This window comes from Suricata suricatta, chromosome 13, assembly GCF_006229205.1.
Source record: "Suricata suricatta isolate VVHF042 chromosome 13, meerkat_22Aug2017_6uvM2_HiC, whole genome shotgun sequence".
NCBI lineage: Eukaryota > Metazoa > Chordata > Mammalia > Carnivora > Herpestidae > Suricata > Suricata suricatta.
Genome location: NC_043712.1, coordinates 85927407 through 85939414, shown reverse-complemented (window position 1 = coordinate 85939414; position 12008 = coordinate 85927407). Strand labels below are relative to the sequence as shown.

Sequence of the window (12008 nt, the reverse complement as noted above, 5' to 3'; positions counted from 1 at the left end):
TCAAATGAACAAATCAAGAGATTATAGATGCTGGCGAGGATGTGGAGAAACCGACACCTCCTACACTGTTGGTGGGAATGCAAACTGGTGCAGCCGCTCTGGAAAACAGTGTGGAGGCTCCTCCAAAAACTATTGATAGAACTCCCTTATGACCCAGCAATAGCACTGCTAGAGATTTACCCAGGGGATACAGAAGTGCTAATGCACAGGGGCACATGTACCCCAATGTCCATAGCGGCACTTTCTACAATAGCCAAATTATGGAAAGAGCCTAAATGTCCATCACCTGATGAATGGACAAAGAAGATGTGGTATATATATACAATGGAGTACTATATGGCAATGAGGAAGAATGAAATATGGCCATTTGTAGCAATGTGGATGGACCTCGAGGGTGTCATGCTAAACGAAATAAGTCAGGCAGAGAAGGATAGATACCATATGTTTGCACTCATAGGTCTAACAGGAGAGACCTAACAGAGGACCATAGGGAGGGGAAGGGGGAAAGAGAGCTGGGGAGAGTGAGGGACACAAATCATGAAAGACTATTGAATACTGAAAACTAATCATGGACTGAAGGGAGAGGGGGAGGGAGGAAGGGGGTGATGGTCATGGTGGGGGACACTTGTCGGGAGGAGCACTGAGTGTTACATGGAAACCAATTTGAAAATAAATTATTAAAAAATGAATAAAACATTAAAAAATTAAAAAAAAATACTTGATGGCTGGGGCACCTGGCTAACTCAATTGGTAAAACAGTCAACTCTTGAGTTTTGGCTCAGGTCACGATTTCACATCTTGTGAGATGGAGCCCTCCATCGGGCTCTGCAGGGACAGCTTAAAACCTGCTTAGGATTCTGTCTTTCTTTCTGTGTGCCCCTCCCTAGATCTCTCTCTCTCTCTCAAAGAAACATTTAAAAATACTTTATTGCTAAAAAATGCTGATATTTGAGCTTTCAGTGACTTGTAATCACTTGATTACAGATCATCCTAACAAATGTCATAATAATGACAGCGTTTGAAGAAATTGCAAGAATTACCAAAATGTGACACAAAGACATGAAGTGAGCAAATGCTGTTGGAAATGGCATCAAGAGACATGCTCCAGGCAGGGCTGCCACGAACCTTCAATTTGTAAAAGACGTGGTATCTGCGAAGCGTGTAAAGCAAAACACAATGAAACAAGGTGCGCCTGTAGATGGAAAGTGGGACAGCTTGCAGCTGGTTTTCATTTTAAACCTTGTATGAAGCATGAAAGCACGTACCAAGCCCAGAACCAAATTAAAAAAAATTTTTTAATGTTTTTTATTTATTTTTGAGAGACAGAGACAACGTGAGCAGGGGAGGGTCAGAGAGAGAGGGAGACACAAAATCTGAAACAGGTTCCAGGCTTTGAGCTAGCTCTCAGCACAGAGTCTGATGTGGGGCTCAAACCCATGAACTGTGAGATCATGACTTGAGCCGAAGCCGGATACTCTACCGACTGAGCTACCCAGGCGCCCCACAGAACCAAATTTTAAAGGATAAATTAGACGAAAGTCGCAATAAATGGCAAAAAGGACATCCAGTCATCTTTCATCCTGTTCCCAGGTTTTAGATCCTTTTTCCTAAGAGTTACCTCAGTATGTTTCTGAAGGGATCTAGAAAGGTCTAAGGGTGTGTAATCTAGTATGCCTGTGTTTATGGAGCTAGCCCAGGGGAGCGAGGTGGGGACAGAAGGAAAGTGGAGGACGAGGAGAGAGTGTGCTCCCCTTTATGGCTGATGGGCTGGATGAGGGGCTTCTTAGCTCCAAGCCTCAGGTCCTCTCCTTTGAGATGATCCTAGTTGACTCACGATAGAAGCAAAGCCACCGTGCATGCACACCATCAGCCCAGTGCCTGCTAATGAGCAATCACTCAGCGTCTTTTAGTTATCATTATCCCAAAACTAGTCCCCCCCCCCCATCACCTCGTAGATTGAGGCTCTTTGGGGGAGAGCTAGGAAGGGTTTGGGGGAAGTATTAGCATCATTTTTGCAGCAGCACAAATCCAAAACACAGTCTACCCTCTCTTCTCCATCCAGCCCTTGACTCCAGGGCTGCCTGGGAAACTGGCTCCTTCCATCAGAAGTGGGGAGAGTAGAGCACACACAAGAGAAGCACGAAGGGTGAGAATTATAATGGGGAGGCAGAGAGAATGCACATAAGTGCAGGCATTTCACTTTTAAATGAGAATGACAAATTTTATTAAAAACCAGTCTTTTATTATAAAAGAGGCAAATGGCATCTATTAACCAATTCAAGGAGATCTCGGGAATGTTTTCTGCGAGCTCTCCTGTAAAATAACTCTATGTCCTAGACACGTGGGTGGGCACAGAGAGGGCGGGAGGGAGTGGGAGGGAATATTTCACATCAAATTCAATATTGAGTTTTAATACCAGGTTTTAAGTGGATGTGGTTACCATCCGACGGATATGCCAAGTAAGCTTTCAAATCAGTACCAGATGGCAAGACTTGAAGGAACATTTATGATTCTTGTTTGTTTATTTCTTTTTAAGCGCTGGGACCGCAGGACCTCCTTCAGCTGGCTTCAGGGCCAGTGTCACCATGTATGTTTTAAGTAACCCAAATCCCCCGCATTCTGTTGTCACCTTCCTCATTATCATTCATGAAACTAACAGGTGTTGGGCCTTTGAAGCGATTTTGGCTTCAGAAATTTGAAACAAAGTGAGTGTCTGGCATCTGTATGACACTGGAGGCATGTCCAAGGCAATGTCACCTTTGGGACTTTAAAACTGTCCCCTCCCTAAAAGTGAGTGCTGGGAAGTAACCTAAATAATATTTTGTAGTCTGAGAAGAACAAAGTTATAGCTATTTTTTTAAAGTTTTTAAAATTTATTTTTGAGAGAGAGAGAGAGAGCAAGAGAGACAGAGTATGAATGGGGGAGGTGCAGAGAGAGAGAGCGAGGCACAGCATCCAAAGCAGCCTCCAGGCTCTGAGCTGTCAGCACAGAGCCCGACACGGGGCTCAAACCCACAGACTGAGAGATCATGACCTGAGCTAAAGCTAGACTCCCAACTGACTGAGCCAACCAAGTGCCCAATTTTGTTATTTTTAAATGAGTAAAAGTGTTTATGACCTCATTCCCTCCTGGCCAAGACAATTTCTTTTTCTTTTTTAAGTTTATTTGTTTTGAGAGAGAAAGAGAAAGCTGGAGAGAGGCAGAGAGTGGGAGAAACAATTCCAAGGAGTCTCTGCACTGTCAACACAAAGCCCAACACAGGGCTCAAACTCACAAACCGTGAGATCACAACCTGAGCCAAGAGTCAGACACTTACCCAACCATGCCACCAGGTGCCCTCAAGACAATATGTGAAGATTCCAATTACTCACTGTCCTCCGTACCACAACATGCATCTCTGTGGATGTGGGCATTGCCGTGACCCCTTTGGAGGGGAGGAATCCCTTACCTTTGGCCGGATGACCCATTTTGGCCAATGGAATTTGGGCAGAAGTGATATCCATCCCATCTGAGCAGAAGCCATAGCAAGATCCTGCCAAGCACTGTTTCCTTCTCAGCCAGGGGGCAGAAACGGGGCCATGATTCAGCCTCACTACTGCAGGAACAAGGGCTGGTGGCCCAGGGGACGGAGACCCGACTGGCTCAGGACAGAGCGGGAGCCAGACCCTCCACTGTGACTCATTGATGCTTGGGGGCTGTTTGCGGGGACAAAAGAGTCTATTAGGGGCTAACTAACAAACGCCGCCTTGGTGGATGGGCTGGTCCCCCTGCTGTTTACTGAGTTATCGTCTCTGACACACTCGGATTTCCATTCCGTGTAAGGCCTGGCCAGGAAGCCCGTGGGAGAAGCTGCAGTCACGCGCCATGGTCTCTGGCTGCTGGCTCGGCCACGTGACCATTCTCAGCTCCATCACTTTAAGAGAAAAACAGATAATTTGTCTCATGATTCAAGAGATGGTGGCTGATTTAGGAGGGACTAATACCAGTTCTTCAGAATAATAACACAACTGTAGCTGGAGTGTGCTGGATCAAATTTGGGAAACAGAAAATGGAGAAACTTAAAAGGAAAGTAAACACAGTTCCCTCATCCAAAAGTTAATGTTTATATGTAAGAATACTTCCTACCAGGTTTCCATTTTTATACATTGATTTTACACAGTGATTGAGTATGCACACACACACACACACACACACACACACACTGTAATATGATGTTTTAACTTTACATTTAATGAACTCAGTGAATTTTATGAATACTTAAATTTTTTAAAAAAGGTATATTGATATATATGATATATTTTTCTAAATAGTCTTCCAAGATTATTATAGACAATGAGCAATATAAAAAAGTATGAACAACATTTTAGTTTTGTATCTTACAATTTTAGAAAATGCCTGTATTTCTCAACATCCCCAAATATTAACAAACTAGAGGAGAATGAAGTATGTCCTATACTCGGTGACTGGAAATGTCTTATTGTTTCAGGATTGCTCAGGGTCAGCCGTGTATTCTGTGAAGGCCCTAGGACTAGGAGAAGCCAACACTACACCATCCAAAGCAGAATGTCTGGATCGCCCACTTTGATTCGGATCTCTTTCTTTTCTCTTCTTGTCTCCCTCTACTTTTCTGGTTTAATTGAGTGATGAGAAAATGAACTACAGCCATTGCAGTGCACACATGAAGGCATAAATATTCCCCACTGAGCAATAACAACTTTTGTTAGCCACATCATTTTTGTTAGAACCAGACTGGCCAGTCCATGACTGTGGAGGGTCAGTCACAAGGACCCACTGCAACCACACATTTACTCAATGAGCCTCACTCCACGGGTGACACCTTCCTCCTAGATAAATGTAATCAGGATATCACATCACATCACATTGCCTTTAGAACCCCCAGCCCAGCCCACCCTGGCCTTAGCTGTCCTCTGTGGTGCTTCTCTGTTGCCCAGCCCGCTAAATAACCTGGGTGGGATTCAGGTGAGTTCACGGTGGTCTTTGATAGGTGGTCCGAGAGCTTCGTCGTGTTGATTTCAAGCACTTGCTCTATTTAAGGGCATCTGTGTGGTTCGTAGGAAAATCTTTGACCCCTTTTTGTTCACTTCCAGGTGCTGGATTAAGTGATGGGCAGTGGCATTCAGTGTCCTTATCATTGAAAGGAAGTCACCTGAGTGTGGTGGTGGATGGTGAGGTGGCCTCTGTGGCGCATTCCTTGCGTGGACGGATTGATTCCGGGGACACCTATTATTTGGGCGGTAAGTGAAGGGAACTGGCGCTGTTGGCAATCAAACCATCTTTGTCTTTCCAGCTCCCGCCTTCAAAGGCAACTGACCATTTTAGATGAAGATTAATACTGAGAACAATCTTTGCTTTCAGGTATAGTCCATGAAAATGTTGAGTGGGCAAAGATGATAAATTATGGCCTGAAATGCAAGTCTCCTGTGTGGCCTTGTTTAAATGTACTGGTGCTAAGATTGGTTTTAGACTTGGCACTTGCTTTCCCTGCAGTCACCTGGTAAGCTTCAAAAGTGCTAGCGCCTGGGCCCCTCCCCAGAGGCCCTGATTTATCTGATTCTGAAGCCTGGGCAACACGTTCCTTAATGCTCTCCAGGCGATTCTGTGTGCGGGCAACTTTGAGGGTCCTTGTTCCCTGTTGCTTACCTTGACTTCGCTACAGAGAATTTTACTAATGCCAAGTGACTCCTCCAACCTTCAGGTTTTCATGTGACCATCTTATGGCTGCATGTGAGTGTTCTTTCTGTAGCCTCCTCTCTGCTCTGAGGAGCCTGGTTCCCCGTGTGTGGTCTGGGGACCAGCAGCATCAGTACCACCTGCGGGATTGTCAAGATGGGGATAGAACATCCCTCACTTCCTGAACCAGAATCAGCACGTCACCAAGACCCCCAGGTGGCCTGTTGCCCCGTAATGTTTAGGAAGCATTCTGTCCCCGCTGTCTATACAGGAGGGCCCATTTTATACCACAGAGCAAGAGAGCACCTTAATGGCTATTGATGATTCACTCATTACTTAGCGATGACCTCTACCAACACGACACCAGGCCATTTCCCTGGTCTGTGGTACCTGGAACGTTCCCTGGTCAGTGGACCTTTGAGTGAGCCTGCCTGGGATGCTTTCAGCCAGGGAGGGGGAGCTTCCGAGCGTAATGAATCTCCATCCCTGCGGCATTCAGGTGAAAACTCCTGAGCCACCAGAAGCTTAGACCTGTCAATTGTAAGACTTATTTCTAATCTTGGCTTGAAGCTGGCCTTGATGGAATTCCTGTTTTGCATTTTATAGTTGTTTTTTTTCTAAAGTAAGTTTGGAATCATGGTGGCGATAGCTTGATGCCCAACAAGGAAGTATAAAATCCTCCCTAAGAATTGACAGTAAGCACACAAACCGTGAATCAGGGTGTTTAATCTTCCAAGCCCCCTAAAATGGCCATCGCGGTGTGTATGGAGCAGTGCCAGCAGCATTGAAAGATGGGAATCCTGGCCTTCGTTGCTTGCTAAATACGATGCGTTTCTGACCCAGATAATTTTTAAACCATTATGCTTCTGATGGATTTTATAGCTCTGCAGAGGAGCAGATTCCTTCAAAACTAAATTCAGAATTTATCCAGGAGCTGTAACTTAAAAGGTAAAGGATTTTGGAACACAAAAAGGGATAGGAAGAAAAATCCTTGCTATATTGTTTAATGAATACAAAATAGAATACTTGTTATTTTTATTAAAGAGTACAAAAAATACTTTTCAAAACCACAGGATCTTCTTTTGTTTTTGAACACTTTACACATTCTAGATGGGCAATGCACAGTTGCGTGAGAGGAAGTTTCCATATATATTTACATGCTGATGTGATAGGAATCAGTAGTTACTATGCAATATATGCATATATTTTATTTTTTAATGTTTATTTACTTATTTTTGAGAGAAAGGGATAGTAGTTACTATGCAATATATGTATATATTTCATTTTTTAATGTTTATTTACTTATTTTTGCGAGGGTGAGCAGGGGAGAGACAGAGAGAGGGAGACAGGGAATCTGAAGCAGGCTCTGCTCTGTCAGCGCACAGCCCCCAGGGGGCTCGAAGTCATGAACCATGAGACCATGACCTGAGCTGAGTCAGATGCATAACCAACTGAGCCATGCAGGTGCCCCATATGTATACATTTTAAAATACTACTGATGTTTCTTGTATATTTACAGGCTCATCCCCTAGTGCACATAATTAAACACTACAGTGCTTTCAGGGCACCTGGGTGGCTCAGCTGGTTGAGCATCCGACTCTTGATTTTCGTCTCAGGTCATGATCCCAGGGTGAGCAATCCAGCCTCACATCGGGCTCTGCACTGAGCATGCAGCCTGTTGAGGATTCTCTCTCCCCCTCTGCCCCTCTCCTGTGCCCAGGCTCTCTCCCTAAAAACAAAAAAGAATAATAAAATAAATATACATTACAGTGCTTTCAGAGCTTTCCTTACTCCTCCAGATTCTCATTTTCCCAGGTAAGGATTACCTTGCACTTCTTTTTACTAATCTTTGTATTGCTTTTTTATTTAAAAAATTAAAAAAATATATTTTTACGTTTACTTATTTAGGAGAGATAGAGACAGTATGAGTGGGGGAGGGGCAGAGAGAGAGGGAGACACAGAATCCGAAGCAGGCTCCAGGCTCTGAGCTGTCAGCACAGAGCCCGATGCGGGGCTCGAACCCAGGAACCATGAGATCATGACCTGAGCCCAAGTCAGACACTTAACCAACTGAGCCACCCAGGCGCCCCTTTTATTTTTAACTTCAGATAAAAATCGACACATAACATCGTATTAGTTTCAGATGTACGACATCACCACTCAGTATTTGTATCGGGAAGTGATCCCGCAATAAGTCTAGTGAACATGCGTCTGCACACATCGTTACAGTTTTCTTGTGTGTGTGACGAGGGCTTTTACAATCTACTCTCTTAGCAACTTTTAAATATATAATACAGGATTATCACCCGCAGCCACCATGCTGTATGTTACATCCGCATAACTTATTTATTTGACGACTGAAAGTTTGTAACTTTTAATATATTGCTTTTCTTTACACCTGTTATCTATGTAGGAACCTTAAAAACAATAATGTTGTGTGCTGCCTTGCTTTTAACTTTATAAATAGGGCACCACTATATGCATTCTTGTGTGCTTTTTTAAATTATTGCTGTTGTTTTATATTTATTTTTGAGATCTATCCTTGTGAATATTTAGAGGTAAAGTTAATTCATTTTTACTGCTCTGTGGCTTTTGGTGTATATTATACCATGTTTTACTTATTAAACCCACTGTCCCATTTTACTGTTGATTGGCAATTTGGTTGTGCCCCATTTTTTTTTGCTATTATAAAAAATTCTATACATGTCCTCCTACAGCTGTCCAGAATCATCTTGCCAGTGATTTAAAAATCTTCCTTATGCACAAACTATCGAGCTTTCCTAATGTGCATAGTCGATTGAATAAAACAGGGTCGTGCGCTGCAGTTTTAGCGGCACGCTCCAATCATTACACTGAATCAATCCTCGAGAATCCGCATTAGTCACAGGGGTTGTGCACAGAAGACCCAGCCTGTGGTCTAGGAAAAGACCCTGGAGATTTGGGGGCGATATGTCGAAAAAGGCATAATAGGTCTTTCTTGTGTATTTTCATAAAATTTTGTTGATGTACAGAAAAATTTCCTTGTTAGTAGGGCTTCGAATAACAAATAGTGTCCTTAAGATGAGCAGAATCATGAAGCTTAAACATCCCATGAGAGAGTAGAATGACTTCTCTTCATTACCACTTTCCTATTTTTTCACTGTAATTATAATTTGGCACCGAGTGGCAAAAATAGTGCAAGATCGTGCAGTCACAGCACACTATTCCTAACTAATATAAAAATTCAGAATGACCCCTACATACGTAGTTGTAAATACCCAACTGATGCCCACAAAACAATTCCAGACAATGATTCAAACTAAATTAATCAACTATGGTTACACCAACCTCACAGCGTCTTTTTTTCCTAGAGAAAAAATATATACTATCCACAAAACTCCACCAATGTCCTCACCAGGCTCAAACAAACAAACACAACCAAAACAGACAACTTACTGATGTGAAGTTAAAAGGTGAACATTATTTGTGGTCAAGAAAAACCCAGAAAGGGAGGGCTGGGACCAGTGAACGTGGAGTTCTGGTTCTCAATCGATGTGTCGTATTCACAGGCTTTATGCCCAGGTCATGACTCCCTTGTCTCCATGGCCCATTTGACTCTCCAGATCTGTTCTGGGTAAAGAGGGTCAGTTTCAACTTGAGCGGAAACCTGGAGACCCGAGGACATCAATGTCAGAGGTATTTGATCCATTGCCAAGAATGGTTTATGCCAGTATCCACTTATTTAATGGTCTCCTTAATTCATTTCCATCGGCAGCAGAGTATGCATCATGTTAGCAAGGAAATTCACTTTGTCCAATTTATACCCTGTAGCAATATTTGGTATTTCATAGCAACCAACACCCCATAACCAGCGCCTTCCTCCCCTTTGGGTTTCTCCTGATGGAGGTCCCTGCAAATCCCCACTGGCCATGCGATCAGTCACATTTTCTTGCAATGCTTTCCCAAAAAGGCAGACTAGTCCATCTCGCACTTACAGTTAGGACGGCCATGTAACCTGCTGCCCAAACCAGGGCACGTTAGCAAATGAAGGAGATGACCTCCATACCTCTGACGGGCCGCAGGCACACCAGGGCTCTGTGGCTTTCTCTCCGTGAGATGTGCCCGCTCACAAATTACCAGCCCCCTTTTTTTTTTTAGTTGTTTAATGTTTTTTATTTATTTTTGAGAGACAGTGTGAGCAGAAGAGGGGCAGAGAGAGAGGGAGACACAGAATCTGAAGCAGGTTCCAGGCTCTGAGCTGTCAGCGCAGAGCCCGATGCAGGGCTTTAACTCACGAACCTTGAGACCATGACCTGAGCTGAAGTCTGATGCTCAACCAACTGAGCCCCTCAGATGCCCCTAGCAGCCCTTCTTATATGTCCCATAAACACTCTGTGTTTCCCTTGTTACTTACCTAATTTTTCTCAGTCTGAGCTTTGTCAGTAAATTATTCTTCCAACAGTGCTTTTGCTCTAGTGTGTTGTACAGAGCTCTGGTGAGGGATCTGTACCATTCAATAGCATCCTTGCACCGCAGACCAGGGGACTGTCACGTCCTGTTCAGGATGTCTCGAGTGTCCTTGTGTGAAACACTAGCAAGCCAGGGAACCAATGAGGACTGTAATGAGGCCTCGCTGAGGACCCATCCTGGTAGAGTGACATAAAGTGACAATTTCTCTGTCATCCTCAGAGGGACTTAAATTTCCGACTCTTTCTATATAGGGATGGGTATATTCCATTAGTGCAGCAGTAATCTTCCCTGTCATGCTCACTGTCCATCCGTCTCGAGTTGGGCCATCAAGGAATGACTGTCTGTCGCTCAACCAGCAGGACTTCAGGCGATCTTGCACATGGATGCACGGGCATCTCCCGGCCCGGGCCTGTCTGGGGCCGTGGCGCCCCTCCCTTCCCGACCTCTGCAGCAATGAAGCACTTAGCAGTTTGACCTTTCCTTCTTACGGTTCCACTTTGAGAACGGCTTCCTTGTGACCACTGGGTTCTGTTTACTTTTGCCTTTACGGGAATAGATATTGCACTGTATTTTATTTTATTTTATTAAGTTTATTTATGATTCATTTTGGATTTTTTTTAGTATTTATTTTTGAGAGAGAGACCAAGTGCAAGTGGGGAGGGGCAGAGAGAGAGGGAGACACAGAATCGGAAGCAGGCTCCAGGCTCCCAGCTGTCAGCACAGAACCCAACGCAGAGCTCAAACTCACGGACTGCGAGATCATGAACTGGACTGACGTCAGTTGCTTAACTGACTCAGCCACTCCGGCGCCCATATTTATTATTTATTTTGAAAGAGAGAGAGCATAAGCATGAGCAAGGGAGGGGCAGAGAGAGAGGGAGAGAGAGAATCCCAAGCAGGCTTTACACTGTCAGCACAGAGGAGCTGCAGTTCTCCACCCCATGAACCGTGAGATCATGACCTGACCCAAAATACAGAGTTGGTCACATAACTGGATGAGCCCCGCAGGCGTCCTGATACTGCTTTGTATTTCAGATGAGTTTGAGGCTTGTGATCCAGAGGAAGGGACGGTAGCTGGAAAGGAGTAAAGGACTTCCACAGAACCATTGATTGACTGTTTCCTACCCTTTATCCAAACATCCTGTTCCTAAGCACTGTCAGTGGAAGTCACCTGTAAAGATATGAAGATATACCAGGTTTCTTCCAAATATACCCAACCCTTCAGAAATTCTTTTACAGGAACTGAAATATGCATATTTCCACATAAAGCAAGGAAATGGGAAAGAACTATAGCGTTCAGCAGTTCTTTGTGACGTGGTATTACATTCGAAGGGTCAGAGTGTCCAGGAGGCTAATTTATGGGGTTGCGTTGGGCCCAACAGTGGGTTGAACCTGATGTACAACTTGCCTGGTTTTGGATTATATTTGTCAGGAATACAAAGCATCAATGCCTCAGTCACTGAAAGAAAAAGGGAGATAGACTATGTGCATTTTGTGGAAATTCTTAGGCAGCGAGCGAGTGGCCATTAGGCAGGAACCAAAGGAGGCTCTGTCTTTGGTCCTGCCGTTTGAGAGGGCACCGGTGACCTCAGGACAAAAGTTGAAACAGAGAGGAAAGAAACATAAGAGTCCAGTGAGTAAAATCTTATAAAATTACGGATTCCTTTTCATTTAAAAAAATAAGAGCCTTATAAAATAACCTCAAACCCCAGGCTGTAAATATTAACAACAAAAAACACCTTAATATTTAGAAATTGGAAAATGATTTTTAATGGTTTTTTTTGAAATAGATGAATAATTAGGACCTTATATCTAATAAGTTAAGAGAACCCATTCCCCTGGAGGTGATGTAATGAAACATAATTAT

General features: G+C 43.8%; 1 protein-coding gene across 1 annotated transcript in view; it reads left to right on the top strand.

The window, feature by feature from the left end:
* Positions 1-12008, top strand: part of LOC115275980 (contactin-associated protein-like 3) — a 149649-nt gene that overhangs the window by 68648 nt on the left and 68993 nt on the right. Inside the window, exon 8 of the mRNA XM_029919691.1 lies at positions 5110-5256. Coding sequence (XP_029775551.1) covers positions 5110-5256 — 147 coding nt within the window. The remainder of the gene's footprint in view (positions 1-5109; positions 5257-12008) is intronic.